At 46.2% G+C, this 25128-nt stretch overlaps 1 protein-coding gene across 1 annotated transcript in view; it reads left to right on the top strand.

The window, feature by feature from the left end:
- The first annotated feature begins 744 nt into the window (after positions 1-744).
- Positions 745-25128, top strand: part of LOC147668755 (renalase-like) — a 416658-nt gene continuing 392274 nt past the window's right edge. The window contains exons 1-2 of the mRNA XM_086948456.1: positions 745-823; positions 1730-1933. Of these exons, the coding sequence (XP_086804582.1) occupies positions 745-823; positions 1730-1933 (283 nt within the window). The remainder of the gene's footprint in view (positions 824-1729; positions 1934-25128) is intronic.

The following is a 25128-nucleotide window of genomic DNA, read 5'->3' on the forward strand; positions in this document are numbered from 1 at the left end:
CCCGAAAGTGGAAGAGCCTAGCGATTATAGGCCTCGGGGGGGGGCCCGGTTTAGTCTGTCCACCCGGGAAACGATACGCACGCTCAGCCGCGAAGAATTTGCTGAGTCCAGCGGGAGCAAGATGGGTGAGGATCAGATCCTCTACTAGTAAGTCAACGGTGGCGGCGCCGTGGTTCTCGGGCACTCCCACCAAATGAATGTTGTTACGCCGGGCCCTATTTTCATACTCGACCAGTTGTCTGGCCATCATGTCATGCGATGAGCGCAGGTTACCAATCTCCGACTGCGCGTCCGCCATATCAGTGACGAGACTGGAGGCCTTCAGGTCTAAAGCCTTGACCGTCTCATTGGTCTTAGCGAAGTCCGCTCTAATAAGTGTGACATCCACGGCCACCGTGTCAATCTTGGAGACAATAGCTTCATATTGCAGCCCCATATCAGCCTTCATTCCAGTGATGGCACTCATTAGGTCCCGGAGCGAAACCTCCGATGGCGCTATGGGGTCCGTCCTCGGGTCTTCAAGACTACGGCCAGCACCACCGGGGGAACCCTTCGGTTGCGTGTATCGATCCATAATATTAGTTTGGACAGGTCCCCCACGGGTCGGCATCTTCGTCTTGCGCTTCTCGACCTCAGGTTTGGACGCCATATTGAAAGCCGCGCCCCGAAGGGGCCCTCTGGACCTGGTGTAAATGGCAAATGTTGTTGAGTTGCCAAATCAGAATTTCAGTCCAAAATCGTAGAATGCGAGACGAGGGATGTGGCAAGAAAGCACAGCGGGCCAAGGCCACCTCAGCCAGAGAGCCGGATCACTCTCAGAACAGTTAATTGGGAGGTCGAGGAGAAATCGAAACTGAAAGCAACAATGCCACCGGCGGGGAGGATGTCCCTTAGCCGCTGTTGTTGACTTACTCCTCGGCCAGCCAGAGCAGCAGAGACCCCGGTCCCGGTCGGGGGCAGGCCAGAAAGTAGAAGTCGATGCAAAGACGGTTCCCGAAGTCCGATTTCAATTCTTGAAAGAATATTAGGATCAGCAAGAGTAGATCTTCAAAAGCCCATATTAAAAACCAGAATATTTCAAGGATATTTGCGAAAGGGCGGCGCGGGTCACGGGAGCTCTCTGCTCACGCGACCATCTTGGATGCCCGCGTAGCTCCTCCCCGCGTAGCTCCTCCGTTGATTATTTAAACAAACAACCGAATACAGTTATTTCAACAAATGCAATTACAATACAGTACATACAAAATATTTGTAGAGGATACAATAATTATGCAAATGTTGCATATTTTCTAACTTTTGGAGAGAAATACCAAGGTTAGTAGTAAAATAAAATTATAACTTTGCACACCCCAATGTTTCCTCACCTTAATCCACACGTCCTTCTACTCTCTCTTGATTGAATTTAATTTAGAATCCAGTCTAATAATTGCTGACAAAGATATCTGACAAAGTCATCAATATATATTGGAGTTAACACCCTTGTTCTGATGAAGGCTTGTCCCAGTCATTTCTATACTAGGGATGAACCATCTGCATTTTTAGCACAATGAATGGGCCTACTTTTTATATGAATCTATTTAGTCAATATATTGAGAGACGTGTACTGAGCTGTTCTGCTTGAGTGATAAAAGAGCATGCTTTTGAAGAAGACTAGATATGTTTTGGTGAAAATTAAGCACTGGTTTTTGAAATTTCGAACTAAAAACTCAGATTTTGGCTTTTTTGCAAGTCTTTACGGTTCGAAATTTCAGTCTTTTTTTCACTTCTGAAGCAGGCGCTGCTGTTTTCTATGAACATCACGTCACGCAAATAAACCTGAGAGAAGGGAAATGGGAAGTTTGCAGAAAGTCGGGATCCCCGGAAGAGTTTGATGCAATAATTCTCACAATACCCGTTCCACAAATTCTACAGCTCGGTGGGGATATTGTAAACTGTAAGTCCATGGCCTCGGCCTATTTTATTATTTATTAAAATGTATATCGCTGCTACAAACTCAAACTCAAACTCATACCTTACAACAAAACTAACTCCCCTCCGAACAATTTTTGGCGGCTCGGACTTATTGCACTGTGTTTTACAAAAACACATGTGCCTGTGTAATTTTACGAAACATATGTAATAATATATTGGTAAAATGTGATTTACAAGAATTTTGAAATAATGTCATATTGATTGGATAAATATCATGAGATATTTTTCATATAATTACAAATCTGTTTTTGTAATATACAGCCCAATAAGTGACAGTCACAACGTATTGTTTTGTACTTTAAAAGTCTGATTATCTCGGGGGTTAGTTTTGTTGTAGAGTGATGTAGATGCAAATACAGGGGTGTGGCGATCATTGGCGTAGTCGGTGTGGCGATACTTGGATTTATTAATGTATTTATTTATTTATAATATAAGATCGCTTAACATATGATTTGCCATATGGAGTACGTGCAAAAATGTAAAGCAAGCTTCATACAAACTTTAAACATGTATTGCTACCCAAAATTCATGCACTCTCTTAAATCACATCCACCAATCCAATTACAATAAACCAGCACAGATGCAACTTTCCACTGGTTAACTATTCCCAGTTCAATGTACAGCACCAGGATGTGGACACTGTAGCTCCTTCTAGGAATAAACGTGTATATTCTACGCCTTCTTACAGTGAGCAAGCGAACATTATACGACGACAGGTACTCCCTCCACACTTACCTGCCCCTTGCTGGGGGCTGCCCATTTCTATCCAGTCAAGAGGAAAGGGGGGTCTGATGACCTTTTATTTATTAACCCTATGGCAGCATTGCCACTCACGGTATATTAATAATAGTTTCATAAACACATTGCTTACTTTGTTGAAGTACTTAAAGATATATGTTGACACAGTTGTCATTGTTTGTTTTCTTTCTCTTGTCTAGCTGCTTCTTATCGGTCCAGGCTTTACATTCCCTTTGCCTTAAGTAGATGTTACACCGTTTGTTAACGTTTTCAAGGTTTGTTTAACAAAATTCAAGACCATTGCCCCTTCCCTGATCGACTGCCACGTGTGAGCTCACTGTTGCAGGGGCGGCTCTAGGCTCATGGTGGCCCTGTGCAATGAGCGTAGGTGGGGGCCCCGGGCATCCTCACGGGCCACCTGCGGCTGCGCAGGAAGGTGAGCGGTGTGAGAGGGGAGCAAAGACCAGCCCCCTGGCACTCCTGGGGAGGGGAGAGGGGGGCTTCCACTGAGGCTAAAATGGCTTCAATTGCACCTGAAGGGCGTCAAGAGGTTACTAGCATCCGAACGTCCATTCAGAGAAAACCACCATAAGAACCAGTGTATGTAGGCTAGGACTGAGGTGCATTGGCAGAGCTGTGTGGTGTGTGGGTCTTTCAGGGCAAGTACTGAGGTGCATTGGTAGAGGTGTGCGTTTTCTGGGCCAGTACTGAGGTGCATTGGCAGAGCTGTGTGCGTCTTCAGGGCAAGTATTGAGGTGCATTGGTAGAGCTTTGTGCATCTTCAGGGACAGTCTTGAGGTGCATTGGCAGTGCTGTGCGACCTCGGGCCAGTACTGAGGTGCATTGGTAGAGCTTTGTAGTGTGTGCATCTTCAGGGCCAGTCTTGAGGTGCAGTGGTAGAGCTGTGTGGTGTGTGTGTCTTCAGGGCCAGTATAGAGGTGCATTGGTAGAGCTGTGTGGTGTGTGCATCTTCAGGACCAGGATTGAGGTGATTGGTAGAGCTGTGTGGTGTGTGCATCTTTAGGGCCAGTATTGAGGTGCATTGGTGGAGCTGTGCATGTTCAGGGCCAGTATTGAGGAGCATTGAGAGATGTGTGTGTCTTTAGGGCCAGTACTGAGGAGCATTGGTAGAGCTGTGTGGTGTGTGCGTCCTCAGGACCAGTATTGAGGTGCATTGGTGGAGCTGTGCATGCTCAGGGCCAGCATTGAGGAGCATTGATAGAGATGTGTGCGTTTCAGAGCCAGTATTGAGGAGCATTGGTAGAGCTGTGGGGTGTGTGCATCGTCAGGGCCTGAACTGAGGTTAATTGGTCGAGCTGTGCATGTTCAGGGATCACTATTGAGGAGCATTGGTAGAGCTGTGTTGCGTGTGCATCCTTAGGACCAGTACTGAGGTGCATGGGTAGAGCTGTGTGGTGTGTGCATCTTCAGGGCCTGAACTGAGGTTAATTGGTGGAACTGTGCATGTTCAGGGCCAGTATTGAGGAGCATTGGTAGAGCTGTGTTGTGTGTGCATCCGTAGGGCCAGTACTGAGGTGCATTGGTAGAACTGTGTTGTGTGTGCATCCTTAGGGCCAGTACTGAGGTGCATTGGTAGAGCTGTGTTGTGTGGTCAGCTTTAGGGCCAGTATTGAAGTGTGTTGGAGATGCCAGTATTGAAACACCAGGTGGAGCTGCAGGTTAGGATTGAGGAACACTGGTAGAGCTTGTTGTGGACCCCAGTATTAGTAGAAAGGGGGATTGTGGTGCAATGGTGGGCTATGTGGAGTTCCTGGAACTGGAAGTTAGTAAAAGGAATGCTCACAAACGATAAATTTTGTCTTCGTACTAAACTAGGAGTCAGAACTATGTGTTTCTAAACCCGCTTATTATCGCCCTATTTATTTGCACCCATTTTTCAGTAACACAATTTGTTGTGTTTCTCATTTTTTTCGCAGCTATTTCAAGTAAGTGCAAGGTGACAATTTGGCGATTCATAAAACGCCTTAATAATTAAATAAAGAAAGAAAGAACTACCAAGAGAACACAGTGTAGGTCGCTCCTCCCCTATATGTTTCTAAGACTGCCTTGTAATTGGCCTTAGTTGTTCTGGCTATCATTAAGAATTCACTTCCACAAACACAGAAGCCATGGTTGCCACTGCCACTAACAGAGCAAATAACTTGGCCATGTCCTTCTTGTGTGTGTGTGTTTTTTTTCTTCATCTATTTGTATGTGTGCGGAATTAAGTTCCAATTTCTCTGCAATCATTTTTGGCTAACAGTTTGGTGCAAGCGTTGTGGAGGAAAAGACATAACTCAAGGAAAAGAAAAAATAGTTTCTGCGCGTTTTCAAAACGCAGGTTCTGCTCTCTAAGGCCCTTTTCATTTTAACCAAATCAGGAGGAACTTGTCCTCAAAGCAGCAAGGCAGATGGAACAATAAATCACAGGAACCATTGACTGCCTGCAGTGTACTCTCCGCAGCTGTCACTTTTTTTGTCTCTTTGGTTTTAGATGACATGGTTTTTGGTCCACTGCGAACCGATCTGGACTTTTTTTTACAGTCATATCCATCAAAACGACCAGTAGCCATCAACCCACCGTGGCGATCGATTCGTTTGCTTATTCTCACGCATAGCCAATACTGCTGCTCTCTAGGTGAGGCTTGGGAGAAGCACCTCTTTTGACTTTTTTTTTCTTTTTTGCCTCGAGCTACGGCTGTGATTTCCTGATCCGTCTTGGCTAACATTATTAAAGTTGCAGCATGATATATAGGGAGCACGAAAGAAAACAGCCATGCACAAAACAGACAATAACAAGTATTTCCTTTAAACGATGTCGAAAAGCTACAAACATGGATCTTTTTGTTTGCATTTTAGTTCATCTTCGTTGTTTATTTCCGAACTTCAGCAGCAAATGCTATGTGCATAACCTTAGCTGTCTTGTGAAAGGTCAGCCCGTGATGGCTAATTTCCCGTGTTTGGGTGGCACTCTGACGGCAGCCGGGGTCGGAGGCCGCCGAATCCTGCCAGGGGCCGCCACGAATATGTATGTATCCGATTCGTGGCGGCCCCTGAGGTTTGGCGGCCCTGTGCAGGTGCACAGCTTGCACATGCCTAAGGCCGGCCCTGACTGTTGGCAGCTAAACGCACACCAACCATGTGGCACGATGCTTTAAGGTGCATGTCTGTTGAAAAATCCTCATGCGTGTTGTACCCTAAGTACTTGTATGCAGACGGTGTTACTACTGCTTGTGAATGCCAGTGGCTGCACTGCAACACATCACGTCAGGCAAGCAGTGGACACACAGGAAAGGATTTATGGAATGATTTCCGGTTCCGGGTCGCCTCTCAGTTTAGGCACTTTACAATACATCTTTCCTACTTCTTAAGTCATTGAACTTGCTTCAAAAAGTATTTGTGGCATATGCCTGAGTGAATGTGTATTCCTTGTTTACACACTTGTCATTTTTCTAGAGGACTGGCAAACTGAGTCCGGACCTTCTTGCTGGCGCCTGGTCGCCATCTTGGGGGTGGCTAGTGCAGAACGTGCCACTGGGTTGAGCGCTCTAGCGCTTCTTAGGAGCCCAGGTGAGCCGATATTTAAGGCGAGCAGATCATTTGCTCGGCCTTTAAAAGGTAACAGCACGCTCGCGCGCTACGCTGCTGTGATTCTAATGCACAGCGCTGCTTTGTTTTAAACGTCCTTTTATTGTATTTTGGTTTAACCTAAATTGCATTTTCCCTTGGTTTTAATCACTCGTTGCTGTGCCCACACACTTGAACTGTAATTGGGCCCCCCACCGCGATTTGAGCGGACTTTGTTGTTTATACCGACCTTCTTGCTGGCGCCTGGTCGCCATCTTGGGGGTGGCTAGTGCAGAACGTGCCACTGGGTTGAGCGCTCTAGCGCTTCTTAGGAGCCCAGGTGAGCCGATATTTAAGGCGAGCAGATCATTTGCTCTGCCTTGAAAAGGTAACAGCACGCTCGCGCGCTACGCTGCTGTGATTCTAATGCACAGCGCTGCTTTGTTTTAAACGTCCTTTTATTGTATTTTGGTTTAACCTAAATTGCATTTTCCCTTGGTTTTAATCACTCGTTGCTGTGCCCACACACTTGAACTGTAATTGGGCCCCCCACCGCGATTTGAGCGGACTTTGTTGTTTATACCGACCTTCTTGCTGGCGCCTGGTCGCCATCTTGGGGGTGGCTAGTGCAGAACGTGCCACTGGGTTGAGCGCTCTAGCGCTTCTTAGGAGCCCAGGTGAGCCGATATTTAAGGCGAGCAGATCATTTGCTCTGCCTTGAAAAGGTAACAGCACGCTCGCGCGCTAAGCTGCTGTGATTCTAATGCACAGCGCTGCTTTGTTTTAAACGTCCTTTTATTGTATTTTGGTTTAACCTAAATTGCATTTTCCCTTGGTTTTAATCACTCGTTGCTGTGCCCACACACTTGAACTGTAATTGGGCCCCCCACCGCGATTTGAGCGGACTTTGTTGTTTATACCGACCTTCTTGCTGGCGCCTGGTCGCCATCTTGGGGGTGGCTAGTGCAGAACGTGCCACTGGGTTGAGCGCTCTAGCGCTTCTTAGGAGCCCAGGTGAGCCGATATTTAAAGCTCGCCCTACTCGCGCAGCGGTGACGCGCAGCGGTAGCGCCTGACTCGCGCCTGAGTCAAGCCAGAGTCCTGCCCGTCTGCGCCCGTCCGCGCTAAGGACGTGCGGACCTCGGCAGGACCCTGTGTCTTGTTATCATGAGTATTCAGTACTCCTGTCAGGCCCTCCGCCGGATCAGACATAGTCTGCCCTCCTGCCCACAATCTGCTCAGCATCCCTTGTGTGGTCCCCACACTTGCCCATGTGGTCGGTGGGAACTATCAGCTGCTAGCCCCCAGCCAGGTACTATTACATCGGAAGAAGATACCTCCACCTCTCAGTACCTTCAAACTCTGGCACCATAATGTCAGGTCCCTGCCGAAGCACCATCGAGACATATACGAGCTGAACTCGTTAGAAGGCCCTGATGCCTTCTTTATGACGGAGACCTGGCTAGGCGATGAGGACGTGGCTATTATCAACCTGGCCCTTCCTCCGGGCTATGCTATCCACACCTTAAATCGGAAGGGTAGAGGAGGTGGTATAGCCGTGGCTTTTAAAAACTGCCATACTTGTACCTGGAAACCCATGGACTTGATCGGGGCTGAGTGTGCCCACTTTTCCATCAGTGTCGGGCAGACACAAACACTATCAGGCCTTCTGATATATCGCCCCCCAGGGAGTGACTGTGCCTTTTGGAAAGCTCTTCCAGAGCTGGTCAGCTCTTTGTCTCTGTCCTCCTCCAATATAACCATCATCGGCGACCTTAATATACATTTTGATGCCACGGAGTTACCAGCGGTTAGTAGTTTGCTGGATGATCTTGAAGCAGTGCAGTTATCTCAACTGGTCCGTCTTCCGACCCATGAGGGTGGTCATATCCTTGACCTGGTTTTCACTAACCTCCAACTGGTCGAGGTCTCTCCTCCTAGACCCATGGGATGGAGAGATCACCATCTCATTGAGCTCTGTGTTACAATGGTAACACGCTCTACCGGGAAGCCTGATAAAACATCTTTTAGGCGCCCCTGGAAAAAGCTCAAATTAGAGGACTTCCAACGTTTTTTGGCCACCACTCCTCTGGTTCTTAAAGATGACGTTGCAACTGGTTATAACATCTTCTGCGCCTGGATTGTTCAAGCGCTTGATGCACTCATTCCGGCCAAATAGAGCAGAAATCGCTCTTCTCAGCCTAACCCCTGGTACTCGGAGGCACTCAGGCGGATTAAAGCCACCTGCCATCAAGCCGAAAGAGCGTGGAGGAAAAACTATGACAGAGATCTAAAGGTACGCTACCTGGCTAGGGTTAAGACATATCATAGAGCTGTCTGCCGGGCCCGGGCTGACTACTATGCTGGAGAGTTCCAGGCTAGCTCCAATCCCTCCAAACTGGTCTTCAAGGTCTTGAAGGAGCTCACTGCGAACAGACTTCCTACTACGGAGATTTGCTCCCTTGCTCACTGTGAGTTGTTAGCTAGCTTCTTTGTGGAGAAGGTAAACACCATCTATCGCTCTTTTCCCAAAGCTGATTCTGACAGTACGACTTTTATATTGCGTACATCACAGTGCTTGGTTACGCTTCCCATACCATCGGAACTGGAGTTTAATCTCCTAGCGGCCAAGGTTAAGTCTGGTTCGCCGGATGACCCTTTGAGACCGGCCCAGTTTCTGGACTCGGCGTCTATTTGCCTCCCACTGATTCGAAAATTGGTGGATCAATCCCTTACCACCGGGTTAGTGCCTCCTAGTTGGAATGCGGCCTGTGTCATGCCCATCATAAAGAAGCCGGGACTGGATCCAGTGAAGCCGGAGAGTTATCGACCTATCTCCCTCCTTCCATGGGTGACAAAGATCACAGAGGCCCATGTGAATAACATCTTAACGAAACATCTGACCTCTGCACACCTACTGGATCCCACACAGAATGGTTTTAGATCTGGCCATAGTACAGAGACGGCACTCCTATATATGGTTGAACATCTCCGCTCTGTACTAGATGCAGGTCAAACGGCGGCACTGGTCTTATTAGACCTTAGTGCCGCCTTCGACACTGTATCCCACACCATTCTCATCCGCAGGCTCGGTGAGGCTGGCACATCTGGCAAGGCGCTGGATTGGTTCCAATCGTTTCTCTCGGAACGATCATTTCAGGTAGTAGTGCCACCGTTCAGATCAAAACCTCACACCATCACTCAAGGAGTTCCGCAAGGCTCGGCGTTGAGCCCCACTCTTTTCAACCTATACGTCCAACCGTTGGCGGTGGTTGCGAAGAGTTGGGGTCTCACAATGGTATCTTACGCCGATGATACCCAGCTGGCAGTGGTTCTCAATGGGGACTCTGACCAACTGCATCTAACTTTGCGGATGGTCTGAGAGCTGTTGCTGGCTGGCTCACTACCAACTGTCTTCAGCTCAACGCCCTCAAACCCGAGGTGATGGTGTTAGGGAAACATCCAGATCTGTGGGGCGCGAGCTGGTGGCCTAACGAGTTGGGACCCCCCCCCTAAACCGGTCTCCGAACTCAAAAACCTTGGCGTGTGGCTGGACTCCAAACTTACCTTCTCGTGTCATACTAAGAAGGTGGCATCTACATGCTTTGGCATCCTGCGTGGTTTGAGGCCTATCCTTAAATTTTTTGATGCCCCCACTCGCCAGTTGGTGATTCAAGCCAGTATTGCTTTAAGGCTTGCCTACGCAAGTTCACTGTTTTTGGGTGCCAATCAGGCGGAGGTCCTGCGACTTCAACGGGTGCAGAACGCGGCTGCCAGGGCTCTGGTAGGCCTGCCACGGTTCTGTTCAGCCCGCAGCACAATTTGTAAATTACATTGGCTGCCAGTAATTAGGCGCATAGAGTTTAAGACTCTGTGTTTCGCGTTCAAAATCCTCAAAACCGACACCACTACCATTCTCCAGCATCTTCTGACCCTGTACACGCCTTCTCGCAGCCTTCGCTCTGCGGGTCAAAATTTAGCACTTGTTCCGCGCTTTAAAAAAAGTAGACTAGGTGGTCGCTCTTTCACTGTGTTGGCCGCTAGGCTATGGAACGCGCTTCCTGCGCACATTCGATCTTTAGAAGATCTTTTAGTTTTCAGGAAGGCTGTTAAAACTTATCTCTTTCCCCTGCCTTATTAATATTTTCTGTTCTTTTTCACTCTGTTAGTTATGTTGCCTTTTCAGTTATAGCGCCAGGACGCCCCTTTGCTGGGGCAGCTGTGCGCTCAAAAAACTAAGTAACATAACATAACATAACTCTGCATGTCTAGGAGTAGGAGGAGTTATAATTGAATCAGCATCAGCTACTTTCCTTGTACATGAGTGCCCTGACTGACTTCCTTTGTAAGGTGTTTGGAGACGGAAGGGCACGCCTGTTAACTCGACCATGCGAGCAGCATGACCAGCGTGGTGGTGATGTCTGTAAAGGACCTGCTTATGGGTCCTGGTTATGGGTGCCGCCTCCCACCCATTTGAGTACCTGCCTCTGACCTCTGAGTGGGACTGGTGCAGTGTAGGCTTGCGTGTCCCTAACGGTGCATTAAAAGGGATTAAAAGGATATAAAAAGCATCAAGGCATTCTGTGGCCATATCGAGGAGGCACAAGGACGCAGCTTGACTTTATTTATAGGTGACTCTATAGGGTCTTCATTTCTGATAATCTGGTTCCTTGTCTTCCCCAGCGCGTTGTCGACAACCCCTTTTTACGCTTCACCCTTTCAGCCCCGCCTGGATTATTTCCCAAGAGCATTTCCATGCAAGTTTTTGGTTAAAACGTGCACTGAAGTGCAAAAAATAGACATGTTGTTGGCTAAAATGCCAGAGCTTACCAGAGATGTCTCAAATGACAGGGAAGACAGAACAGTAAACGCACACGTAAACCTGTTGCCCGAGAATAAAGATGGGCTGTCCCAAAAGTGGGTCAATGAAACTGCTTCTAAAAATAAATTTTCCCTTTACTATAAAAAATGTAGAGTATCGTTTAAGGATAAAGTCTTAGCCAACTGGACCAATGCTGAACCATTAGGTTTTTGGGCAGAACTCCTCATTGCTGCATCTCCTGAAAATAAGTGATGGTCCAGTAAAATGGTAGTAGTTGCTTACTGCTGCTTTTTACTATGCAGTGGCACCTCTGTGAGGGAGGGAGTTTTCCGTGATAAAAAGCTGAGCTGCAGGAATGGATGCTCTCACACACTTCCTTCACAGATTGCATGGGAGAAGGTGCACAGATACTCGGAGACAATCTCTGTACCCTGGAAGTGCCTGTTGTTTGTTTTTTTGCCCTGCTTCCGGCGCACAGCGAGTGTGTTTGTGCCATTTCTTTCGAAGCTTCTGAGAGAAAACATGCCCCCCTCCCCCCAGAGCTGTTAAGAATGATGTAGCATTCTAATGTCACTACTGAAATGTAACGTATTATTACTAGTGAGTAGAGATCCCATTTTATTACAGGCACATTCCTACATCATTCACAGTGGGTAAATGCCGTCCTGGGAGTGCTGTCCCGGTTGCTGCTTTCACCTGCCTGTTAAGACTCAACGCCTCGCGGCCCCCGCTCCGCGGGTGCCGCTCGTAGGCTCAAGTGACCAGAAGGGTGCTGGTTAATCCTTTACCGCTGTGCATTGGAGCACCAACGCGCTATTTACAAAGTACTTTCTTTGCTTAAGCCCAGAGGCGGGACTGCGAGGACCAGCCTGCTGTGCGGCGCAAATCGGCCGCAGCTGGTCCTCTTCCCGCCCCTTCCATCTGCTGAAATAGCTGCGGAGAGTGTGTTCCCTGGGTTTGTCCTTTCTGCCGTCCTGGGAGTGCTGTCCCGGTTGCTGCTTTCACCTGCCTGTTAAGACTCAACGCCTCGCGGCCCCCGCTCCGCGGGTGCCGCTCGTAGGCTCAAGTGACCAGAAGGGTGCTGGTTAATCCTTTACCGCTGTGCATTGGAGCACCAACGCGCTATTTACAAAGTACTTTCTTTGCTTAAGCCCAGAGGCGGGACTGCGAGGACCAGCCTGCTGTGCGGCGCAAATCGGCCGCAGCTGGTCCTCTTCCCGCCCCTTCCATCTGCTGAAATAGCTGCGGAGAGTGTGTTCCCTGGGTTTGTCCTTTCTGCCGTCCTGGGAGTGCTGTCCCGGTTGCTGCTTTCACCTGCCTGTTAAGACTCAACGCCTCGCGGCCCCCGCTCCGCGGGTGCCGCTCGTAGGCTCAAGTGACCAGAAGGGTGCTGGTTAATCCTTTACCGCTGTGCATTGGAGCACCAACGCGCTATTTACAAAGTACTTTCTTTGCTTAAGCCCAGAGGCGGGACTGCGAGGACCAGCCTGCTGTGCGGCGCAAATCGGCCGCAGCTGGTCCTCTTCCCGCCCCTTCCTGTCGCACCCTATAACATTGAGACTCAGTAACGCGCACGCGGGACGCGCGCGGGGCAAAGGCCGGGGCGAAGACCGGACAAAGAGCGGGCCGTTGTGTGGCCGTTAGGTGGCTGGTGAGGCTGGGCTGGGCCCTGTCCCTGAGTTTTCAGGCACACACTCTGGTTTGCAATTCCTAATGCATGTTTTCCCACTGTGTTGTACTACGCGGCTGAGGTGATTGTTAAGTGGCTGCCTAGTCTCTCCGACTCGGTGGCTGGCTAACTAGTGTGACGGTTGTATTGTTACTTTCCATAGATGTCATCTTCTGTTATAATGGACATGGTTTCACCTGGGAAAGCGGGGGCAAATTCCAACAAGGGCACATTGGACAATTATTTTAAGAAATCCATTTCTGAGATTGAAAGAGAAGAAGCCCTGGAAGAGAAAAGGATGGAGCGTCGTCGCTCCATCGAGGGTCATAAGGCTAGATCCACCTTGGGTACATCCCTGCCTATACGATTATCTAGTACAGAATTGATCACTGAGGACCCGTTTATATCCCAGGGTGTCCCTGAACTCTTAAGAGATATCTCTTCCGCACCACTTTCTCTTGTGGATCCCTTTAGTCCATCTTCTTCTGCCCCCCCACCACTTGGTAACCCTGATGCAGCCCCAAATCCCCCGTCCGCTCCTATTCAAACTGGAAAAACTAATCCTAAAAATCAGCAGAGGAAGGTTGTGGTCCAGATAAATCATGGTCCTCCGCCCAAAAAAAGAATGAGGAAGGGGGGCTCCTTACAAAAAAGCAAAATTAGTCACACTGATTTTGGCAAGGCCAAGGGGGGGGGGACAGCTATAGCTTCTGCTCCTGCTCCTAAACCAACTGGAAGCACCAGATTTGATATTCCAACAGTGATTATACAAGACACTCCATCTCCTTCAGTTAACACTACCCCTTCAAACTTAAATTCTGAGGAGATCCTCCCGCTTGCCCCCACTTTGGAGTTTCTTGGGCAAATGCTCAGGACGCTCACTTCCCCAATTATGGATAAATTACGGGCCATTGAAGAGCGGCTAGGGAATCTGGAGCAGACTATTCATAATAAACTCGACATCCAGATGACCGTTCCCGTATCCACTACAGTGACAGCTTTAGCTAGCTCATCAAATGGTTTAAAACCCCATGTACCTAAGAAGCCCCTTTCAACTTCCTCCAATCTAGCTAAGACGGCTCACACAACCACTACCATTGTTACAACGGCCTCTCTCCCCTTGTCCAATCTCCCCACCAATAAAGTGGTAAATAATGTCCTGAGAACTTCAAATTCTAAAAATGATTCTACATCTGACACGCACTTGAATGGTGCCATTCCCAAGGGCGGAAACATGCTACCTAGACCAGCCCAGACGGTTGAAGAGAGGGAACCCCCTAGTATAGTTCAAAAACGTAGGATCCCTCAGGTCGAACTGCCTCCGGAATCACTACCTTATGTAGTGGTGCTTACGGGCGTGCCCCCTCTTGACCCTGATAAGCGAGAAGGCCCGCAACAACTTAAAAACAAGACCATGTATTGGCTGTCTAAGAACAGACCACTCCCTGGGAATGTAAATGGGGACATAGTGCATGTGCGCCGACTTCCTTGGCTGGGAGGGCGGGTGAAAGACATAGATGGCGACCTGATTGTGATTAACTTCAGGGACCCGGAAGCTGTCAGGCATATTCTGAGCTGGATGCCAGGGAATCTTGGAAAATCCATTATGCCGTGTGATCTTACATATTTTTACCCTAGAGCTCTAGTGGCCCCCCTGTCATGTCCATGGCCCTCTATGCCCTCGACAGGGATAAATGGTCCTAACCAAATCAACCACTATCCCCCCTTGCATCCTGACTCCTTGATCCTAAAGAATGCTCATAGGTGGGGATCTGTCCCCCAGAGGGGCTATGGTTCCAATTATAGAAGTTTGGACCATTCGTCCCTAATGGGGGGGATGGACCACTTGCTTCCTTTTACACCCTTGGAAGTCAGTAATAGATTTGAAGCATTCTCTGGCTTGGACTCTTGTGATTGACTCGAGGGGTGCTCCTCCGGTCACTCTACTGCTGAGGGGGCCTTAAGTGAACATCATGGCAATCCCGATGCCCAAGCTTCTAACCTTCCCCGGCAACTGCTTGGAGATGTCCGTGGTATAACCCCAATCCATCTAGCGGGAAGTAATCACAGTTCATCTCCCCCCCCTCGCATCTCTAGCTACCATGTACGTAGTGGTGGAGTCATCTCCGAGGGCCAAGGCCCCTCACTCCAAACTAAGCCCAGAGCCCTGAGGGTACTTTCATGGAATGTTGCAGGGATCCTGAACAAAATACAAACTGAAGAATGGGATTCTCTGATAAACAATTATGAGATCTGCCTCTTTCAAGAGACATGGGCGAGGGAACCGGTTCACAAGACTGGTTACGCTGTTTTTGAAATCCCTGCTACTTGGAATGGAAGGGGAAGGCCCTCAGGCGGTCTGGCGGTGTGGATAGCATCTCACACTGGGTGTATAGCGGAATGCATAGCCACACTTTCCCAGGATATCCAGTGTGTTTTATTAACCTGGACGGGCATCCCGAAGTTGGCAGTTATAAACGTTTATTCCCGCCCAGTAGGACCGACGGCGGAGTCTACCACACTAGAAGACCTTGCATCCTTTTTGAGTCAGCTTCCGCCAGATTATAAGGTGATCTTGGGGGGCGATCTGAACTGTCATTTTGAACCCTTAGAGGGCTTGAGGGAAGGGGCCCTCATGGCAGAAGACGACCACTGGGGCATACCACCGTGCCAATCTCCCCACCCCAGAGCTTGGTCGCCACTTGCGGTCCAAATCATGGCGCTAACTCTTAACTATGCGTTGAGAGCTTGTAATGGTCGCACACCTTCAGATACCCCCTCAAAATGCACATTTAACAGACTAAACCATGAGTCAAGACTGGATTATATTTTCGTTGATACGAGTCTGTGGCCAAAGGTTGAGGATTTTAATATAATCCCCCGCATAGATAGCGATCATAACGCCCTTTCACTCACCTTGCGTTATCTTCCTGAGTCCACTGGACTCTTTTCTCCAGGGTCAGGAGATGAACGGGGAAACTTGGTATTAACCTCTAACAGGCGCAGGGTGAGATGGCAGAAATTCTCCAAGTCGGAAGAAAATATTGGGAAAATTTACAATCTCGTTCTCCCAAGATTTGAGGCTTTGGAAGAAGCAATTAGTCACTCCAGTGCCCAGGACCTATCTAAAATCTTACCTTCTATACACGAGGACTTAGTGGGAACTCTGGGTGAGGTCCTCTATCCTGAGGTACCTAAACCCAAGCATAAAACCAGAACTTCCACTTGGTACAACTCTGACTGCAGAAAGGCCAAATCCGATCTTGTAGCTGCAGTCAAAGAGGGTGCCCCCCGCAATAGGGTGTCTGCTTTGCGGCAACTTTACAAAATCATTATGGCCCGTGCGAGGTCAGACTGGGACTGGGATAGATGGCATGATCTCTCAGCAGCATTAATAGCGAAGGATTCTAGAAGATTTTGGTCCTTAGTCTCCACTGGCTCAGGGGAACCTAAAGCTGCGGTTGAGCCCAACATAGCTGCATATATATGGGAAGACCATTTCGGGAAACTTTATGCAGATGAGCTAGAAAACACCGATGCCACTATTGCGGCACTTCTTTCCCTCCCTGGGGATACTCTGGAGTTCACACTAGGGGAAGTGGTCAGTGCAATAGATGGCTTAGCAATGGGCAAGGCCCCGGGCCTTGATAAATTACCTGGTGACCTTTTTAGGTCCCATCCAGAAATTTGGGCACCGTATCTCCTCATTCTTTTCAACTCAATAGCAGGTGGAATGGCGATCCCCTGCACTTGGTTGGGGGCAGAGATAGTCCCTATCTTCAAGAAGGGCTGTCCTCTGCTCCCATCCAACTACAGGCCGATCAGCCTGATTGATGTCCCCCAGAAGATTTATTCGCGACTTTTACTGGACCAACTCATGGATTGGATGGAGGAAAATGAAATTTTAAGTCCCCTCCAGGCTGGCTTCAGGAAAAATACGTCCACCATGGACCAAATCTTCCGCCTCGTTCTCCTCTATTGGAAAACGGTGACCATCGAGGGCGGGAGATTATACATGGTGTTCGTAGACCTGAGGTCAGCCTTCGACCTTGTACCACGGAAAAAACTTTGGGAGGTCCTGAGGGAGATGGGAGTACCCATTAATCTACTCCAGGCAATCATAAGACTTCATCAGGGTAACTTTGCCCAGGTACGTTGTGGGAGGGGTGGTGTTCTGACACAAAGGTTCCCTGTTTCCCGAGGGGTTCGGCAGGGGTGCGTACTTGCCCCAACTCTTTTTTGTCTCTATGTGAATAGTGTCATCTCGCATTTAGCCAATGTTGGAGACAACGACGCCCCGGTCTTGGCAGGCAGGAGGGTACCGGCAATTATGTTTGCGGACGACACCCTCCTGCTTTCCAAATCGCCCATGGGTATTCAGAGAACTCTGGATGGCTTTGATCTCTTTTGCAGGCAGTTTGGCCTCGAGATCAACGCCGGGAAGACCAAGTATATGATCTTTAACCCCTCTTCCACAACCAGACCCAACCCGTCCCTAAATTCCACAGTTTTGGAGAGGGTAAAAACATTTCAATACCTGGGCGTTACCCTTCAAGAGAATCTGTCATGGTGTCCACAAGTTGCAAATTCTAGGTTAAGGCTATCCCAACTGTCAGGGGCTATCCTGAAGATCACTAACACCTCAACATACAAACCCATAGCCCCCGCAGTTGAGATGTACAAAACCCAAGCAAAACCTGCTGCTTTATATGGCAGCGAACTCTGGGGACACCAAGCTGCAAATGAGTTGGTACGTGTGGAGAACAATTTCATGAGGCGTCTCCTGGCCCTTCCAGTTGCAACCCCATTACTTCCCCTACGTCTTGATTTGGGCTTATCATCTATCAGGGAGGATGCTGAACTAAACCCTATAAGATTTTGGCACAGACTCTGGTCAACTAAGGAGCTTAACCACTACAGGAGTGATCTAGTGCATGTAATGAACTTAAATGTCAACGACAAGATCCCCTGGCTAACTTTTGTTAAAAAAGAATTGTTCCGGCTAGGCCTCAGTGAACTGTGGTTGGCCCCCGAAACTGGTTGTATCAAGGTCCCTCGGAAAAGCCTAGCGAAAGCTTACAAGCAACAAAATCTTGCAACCCAAATGACTGCACCTAGCACTGGCATTTTAACCCATTGTTTTACCCAATCCAAAAATACTTATAAATTTGAAACTTTCCTGGATTTTATTTATCCGGTCGCAGCAAGGAAGCTCTTTTTACAGTGGCGATTTGGAACCCTCCCCCTCAAATCCTTTACGAGTAAATGGTCCAATGGAGGGGATAAATTATGCCCTGGCTGCAATTCCTGTGATGAGGAGGAAATCCATGTCTTATTTTTCTGCTCCACCTATAGGTCCCCAAGGAAGTATTGGCTGGTGCCTTTATGCAGAAACATGGCAATAAGAAACTGTTCCATTTCATATAGAATTTTGAAATCTGATTCCTCCCCTCACATTGTTTTTGCAGTCTCAAAATATCTGTTCGCCATGTGGCGTATTAGGTCCAAGTTGATTAAGGCCCTATCAACATAGGATGATAGTTCCGCCCACTGTCTTAAAATTAAATTTCAGCCCTCTATGGCAAAGTTTTTACATCAATACTATTTTAAATGAACCAATATAATTGTGATGCATCTTTTTATCCATTTTTATCTCACTTAACTTTTACTTCCAATACTTGAATCCTTTGTATTATATGTACCAAATGTTGATGTAAAATGTTGAATGTTGTATGTCTTTCTATGTATCTTTTATGGTCTTAATGGCCGAAATAAAGATTTTTGGATTGGATTGGAAATAACAAAAGGTAGGACATAAGTATGTGCTCTGCATTGTTACATTGTTCTTTTTAACTCTGACTAAATTTGTAACTTGTGAACTGAAAAGCAGTTTACATGTGTGAAGCTGCAATGTGGGTGGTGTGTACAATAGAAGGGAAATATACGGTTCCTTTCTTCATTACTTATAGCATATTAGCATTGGAAGGGGGTACCCTTCTCTCTGACATTTGGAACTATCAAAGTGAATATGAAAAATACCTATTAGTGGCGCTCAAATGAACATTTAATGACGCCATATCTGATTACATTGTTTTATAATATTCATAAGATGTGGGTATGGACCTTCAATTTTTTTCTTGAGCATAGGAGAGGTCTGCTCCTAATGTTTGAAGTTCCTGCATAATTACTGTCCTGTGATTCATTTTACTCTTGTTTACATTATATTGGGGATTTGTTTGTACTGTAAAGGGGAGGGTGCAGCTTTGTCCCTAATATATCTGCTCAATTGTGTAATCTGCTACATGATTCTGCACAATACTATTGGGTAATCAGGAGCTACATGGACCGCAAGTCACAGTGGTGTATTTTTTGTGTGTCGCTACACATGCATGGATCATTGGGCAACATCCTTGGACCTGGCCTGGTTGCAAAGGCTGGGCAGAATCAATATGTATAAAATCTTTGTAGAGTACGAGATAAAAGAATCGATACAGGTATGGATCTGAAATATTTTATATGAGTGGCAAAAGAGGGTGGGATACTGAAGAGAGAAAATGTATAAGAAACATTGTCCCTATCTAGGTCATCTATGATTCAGGCAGTAAGAATAGAAACGGGCATGGTACTTTGGCAGGTAATGGCACGTATGGCATTAATAAGATTCTGTCAACGCCTGGGGAACGGGAAGGAGCAAAAAATAGCACAATGATGCAAACACTAAATTTGCAGAGTGATCTGAAATGGGCAGAGGAGGTCAGGAAAATGTTAGATACAGTATGTAGGGAACTGGGAGTCAAACTGTACCCTCAGGACTTACAAATCGATGTTGTTAGGCGAGAATTTAAGAGACTAGGGAAATAAATTGCACAAGACCAAGATCACCAGTACCTGAAGGGGAAAAATCTGTGAACTTCATGACTAAGTCATGGCAATCTGATCAACAGTTCCCGTACATAGGTATACTACGCAATTGCTGTCTTAGAAATGAAGTATTAAGATTACGAATAGGAATTAATCCCTGCTATGCGAATGGCGGGATAAAAGGGGCTATGATGGATTCTGAAGGGAATTGTACATGCAAACTAGGCACAAAATGCAATATTTTGCGCATACTACTAGATTGTTTTAAGGTTCTTGCTGCACGGAAACTGTTTTTTATGACCAATGTTTTTAAAATATGGTATTAAAAACCGTGCACAGGCAGTAGATTTGTTAACGGAAATGTACAATTTGGACATAGGATGTGCACCTGGAATATTCATGCTTGAAGCTAAAAAAGTTTTAAAGAGTTTATAGAACTGGGAATTTTATGATTGATATTTTATGATAAAACGAATTAGGTTAGGAAATTGAAATAACTAACAATCTGGATTTATCCTGGAATGGTATATTTCATATGTTTAAATTAATTAATGACACTGTATTTCGAAAATATTTAAATGCTTTTTTATGTTTGAGGACCAAGGGTCTAAATAAACATTCTTTTTTGATTGATTGATTAAATCAATACACAACATTCCCAAGTAGTTCGAGAGATCCTTATTTAAACTCATGGTCCAAATTGTTTTCTTTAGAAAGTGGTTCTCTTTTTTAAATAATTAAATGTATCTTAAGGCAGTTAATGTTATGCAATCAACACATATTTTGCTCCAGCAGACCTTTCTTTGAGTTTTGTCAAGGTAATCATAGGTACAGTTACATCTTCAAAATAAAACACATTAATTTGTTCAATATTGCGTGATATTAATGTGGGTGAAATGGAACCCATTGTCGTAATGGGTCACCGTACTGAATCATAATGACACACAAGCATACATTAATTGCTCTTCTTTGACAATTCAACAATTTATCCTTAAGTAAAGGATACATTTATCCAAAGTAAAACAACTAATTTGGGAATTTCATGTTTGTAATGGAGCCACCTTGAGATAAACCTAGAAGAGTCAAACCGAGCACTGCAACTGCTACGGACCAATGCAGCCAGGAGCTCCTCCGTCGAGGGTTATCCTGTGCATCTGTCTGTGTAGAAAGAATGGCTGATGATGAACATGCTAAAGGAAGTCAACCTGTTTGGACAAATTCTAAGTTCATGTTCTTATTGCATTTGCTCACATGACCATTAAAAACCCTTGAAACAGAACAGTGTGACCTCTTTTCTAAAACATCTGCAACATATAAACGATGCTTAGAAACTATCAGCATAAGGAAGTTTAGAGAAGAGAGGTGAGGTTTATTGGCATTACGGCGCCAGTACCTGGGAGTATGATTAATACATAAGACATAGGACTTATATAAAATAATTGTTTCTTCCATAAGTTCTGCTCACCGTCGCGAAATGAAAATGCATGTGGTTCCGGAAAGAGAGGAACTCACAACTCATTTTACTGTGCAAGCAGCAAAAGATGTGGGTTGCACATAATTTTACTGGGGCTCTGTCAATGACAAATATTTTATTGGAGCTGTCTTCTTAGCAGTTGCTTTGTGGCCTGCTACAATAACATCTGGAATGTGTACTCCTCAATGCAGGATATTCAGACAAACATTCCTATAAAATTGCTCAGTTTATTTCATTTCAAGAAATGTTTATTTTGTTCTGTTTTCAAATATGGAAAATTCAATATTTTCTGAATCTCAGGAGAGTAAGTGGCCATGACACTGGGAAAAATCACACTGAGTTGTGGTGTGTGACACTGATTGAACCTTCTCTCAATTTAAATCATCACTAGGTTTCTGGGGTGAGAACAACTTTTAATGTCCCTCATTTCCCCATGAAAAACATTTAGTGGCAAGATAATTAATTTAATGAAGCCTGGTAGAAGGGCAATTGATTTACAACAATTCTTTGACTCTAATGGCATTTTGTTAATTTACCTACATTTTGACAATTTTGTTGACTCTCTAAAGTCTTTGGCCTCAAATCTCTTCCTTATTATTACCCATTCTGTGACTTGATAACGAGCAACCCTATGCTTTTGCTGGCAGATCCAGCACAACAGATCTGATTATTGGTAGGAATGCCCAGCCATAAGGCCGGTATCACTGCCTATTTGGCTGACAATCTCAACGCCACTGGTTCTCAGAAAACTCACAGACTGGAGATGAAGAAATGCAAAAAAGAAAAAAACACACTTCTCCACTCATGATCTGGAAAGGTATTCCAATACCCATTAGGACTGAACCAACACTGCTCCAATTAGGGAAGAGCTCAAGACACACCTCTTTAAAGAACACTACATTACTGCAGTCCTCTTGTACACCCAGAAGTCAGCTCCCCTTTCAACAGCTCATTATCTATCTATGACTTTGTCATTGCACATCCCATTGTTGCTTTTCAGCTAGGTTTGCACTATAAAAGTACCACATACATACATATATACATTCATCAATAAAATCTTACATACCTTCTCTTCTGGTCTAGTGGTAGCTAAACTTGAAGTCTTGTTGAACATAAAGCTTGCCTTTAATTGCACAAAGTGAGCCAGCAAAGCCAGCAATGATGCTGCTCTCTTCTCTCAAGAAAGGTTTTGAAAATGTGCGGCCAAATGGTATGTTTCACAGCAACATTTTTCAATTCACTATGGAATAGGTTTGACTGGCAGTTCTGGAGACACCTGCAGATCAAACCATTATTTCACTGTCCTGAAATTATCATTATGTAACAAAAAACAGCCTTCTTGAAACAAGGAAACACTCAATACTCACTAGGTCCATGATCTACTATAAGAAATGACAAACAAAATACGTGAAGCAGGAATATTCTTTTAGAGGTCTAGTTCTACTTGCAAGCGGTATCACAATATCATTTCTAGGTGGAATAGAACAAGGTTGCATCTCTCAGTCATCCGATGGAACCGTCACTTGAAGAATCCAAAAGATTGATCCTTCGATATAGAGTCCTCTTCCTGTTTTTGTTGTTGTTTTTTTAAAAACATTTTATTGGATTTTTTCCCACCATACAGTGTAAAACATTTATCACATCATCCACATCCATCAAATATGTCCCCCTGTTTAACTCCCAACTCGCCCCTTAAATCCCTGTATAGAGTCCTCTTCCTAATTACTTCTAGGTATGTAGGCAGGGAATTTAAGAATGTGCTCCAGATGAGCTGTTTCTATCACCTTTCAGTGTTTCTACTTTTGTGCATACAATGACCAGTCACCAGCTCCCATGTTAAACACCTTTTGTCTCATGAACCTTGTTTGACTCTCCACCTGCCTTGTGATCTAGACTTTGACCTATTTCAGAATCTAAATTTTTGGTTCCTACCCTTCACGTTGATCATTAGGCATATCAAGGCTCTTTCTCCACCATCAAGCTCGGAAAAGAAAATTTGTGTCCAGAAAACACAAACAAGAGGTCGCCACCCTCCCGGCTGGTACGAGCACAAACGGCCGAGTGAGGTTGCGAACCACACTCACTTTTATAGATTCCACACCCAACACAAGAGACAGAATAAAATTGCATATCTGTGTTGTCGTGTGTGTTTTATATGTTGTTTTTTTGACACTGGTTTGGTCGCCGTGTGGTCTATTCTCACTGCATTCTTACACAATACACTTTTGTTTGTGTTTCTGGACACAAAGTTTCTTTTCCGAGCTTGATGGTGCCAATGATGAGAACAGGGCAACCCTGGTGAGTACCTGCCAGGTTCCCATTGGTGGTGCGCCCGTGAGGTGCCATCTCGCTCCTACACACTTTTTTGTATCGTGTTTTGGGGTATAGTTTTGACACAAAGGTGTGTAGTCGTTGTATGTCTCGCAATTGGAATGTTATCATTACCATTAGGGAATGGGCGATTATTAAAGGAGGCACACTTTTAGGATATACCAACTACCCCAACAATTATTGAAAGGGGAGGAAGTTTGTAAAAGTTATTAAACATACAGTATACCTAAAAAGAATTACACAAGTTTATGAGTGCCTATAAAGTCTAGGTCATCGTTGTTTTGTTTGTTCTTTGAGTGGAGGGCGACCTATGACTAACTTTACGCTCTAAGCTCCTGGTAGTTTCAAATTCTTGAGTTGCAGTACCAAACACTCTCTTCCAAGGGCCCAGGACTGGATTTGGCACCACTTGGCAGAGCAGGACTCAGAGCAGAGGAACCCAGGGGATGGTGGCAAGATGCAGGTTAAGTCTTTGATATCCCTGAGACTTTATTAACAGGAGGCAAGCCCAACAAGCCCTTGAAGACCATTTAGAGTTGTAGGATGTAGAGAGTAAAGTCAAATCCTTTTACTCCCAGGCAAGAAATAGCAGGCCAGCACAGCAAAGTGGCGGTCCCTACTGGCTGCACAGCATCTCTTCTTCCTGGCAGAATGCCCTCAGTCCAGAAACATTCTGAGTATATGGTGTCAGAGATCCAGTACTCATACCCATTTCAGCCTTTGAAGTAAGGAGATTTCATAGAAAGGTCTTTGTAGTGCACAAGACCCTGCCCTGGCTCCAAACACACTACAAGGGTGTATGCAGCTCCTTGTCTGGAGACAGGCACAGCCTTATTCAGGTGAAATTGTCAGCTTCTCCCTCTCACTCTAGCTCAGGAAGACCCATCATCCTGGTGATAGTCTGGGCACACCCCAACTCACTTTGTGTGTGACTGCCTAGAGGGGAAGCACAAACCCAGCTCTTAACCAACTCAGACATGTTTTCCAGAGGCAGTTAAAGGCACAAAATGGTTAACCCTTTCACTGCGGCGGCTATTCCGCGCAGTTCCGTCACCAGCGCGGCGCTCCCGCGCTGGTGACGGAACCGCTACGTCACGCCCCTCGGGTGAGCTGTGCTTGTGACGGAACGGTTCCATCACGGCCCCGCCCGCTCAATAGAACACGCCGCACAGGCGCAAAATCAGCACCGCACAGGCGTGAAATCAGCACAGCGCAGGCACGAAATCAGCGCCGCGCAGGTGCAACAAGCGGGCCGTGACGGAACCGTTCCATCACCAGTCTAGCCCACCCGAGGGGCGTGACGGAACGGTTCCGTCACAAGCATGGGAGGGGTTAAAGTAAGAAAATGCCAACTTTCTAAAAGTTAAATTTTCAGAATTGCAACCTAAAAACCAATTTTCCTAAAAGATGTGTTTTTAAGAAGTGAGTCCAGAGACACCAAACTCATAATTCCTATATTTTCCAATTAGAAGTTACACTTTTAAAGTGTTACAAGGCAGCTTCACTGCTAACCTTCGGAAGAGATGGGCCTTGCTGTAGTAAAAAGCAAATGTAGCAGTATTTCACTTCCAGGACATGTAACATTCCAAAGTACATGTCCTACCTTTTAAATACGCTGAAGCCTGCCCATGGGGCTATCTAGGGCCTACCTTGGGGTGACTTATATTTAATAAAAGGAAAGGGTTGGACCTGGCA

Source organism: Lissotriton vulgaris, unplaced genomic scaffold, assembly GCF_964263255.1.
Source record: "Lissotriton vulgaris unplaced genomic scaffold, aLisVul1.2 SCAFFOLD_1799, whole genome shotgun sequence".
NCBI classification, from domain to species: domain Eukaryota; kingdom Metazoa; phylum Chordata; class Amphibia; order Caudata; family Salamandridae; genus Lissotriton; species Lissotriton vulgaris.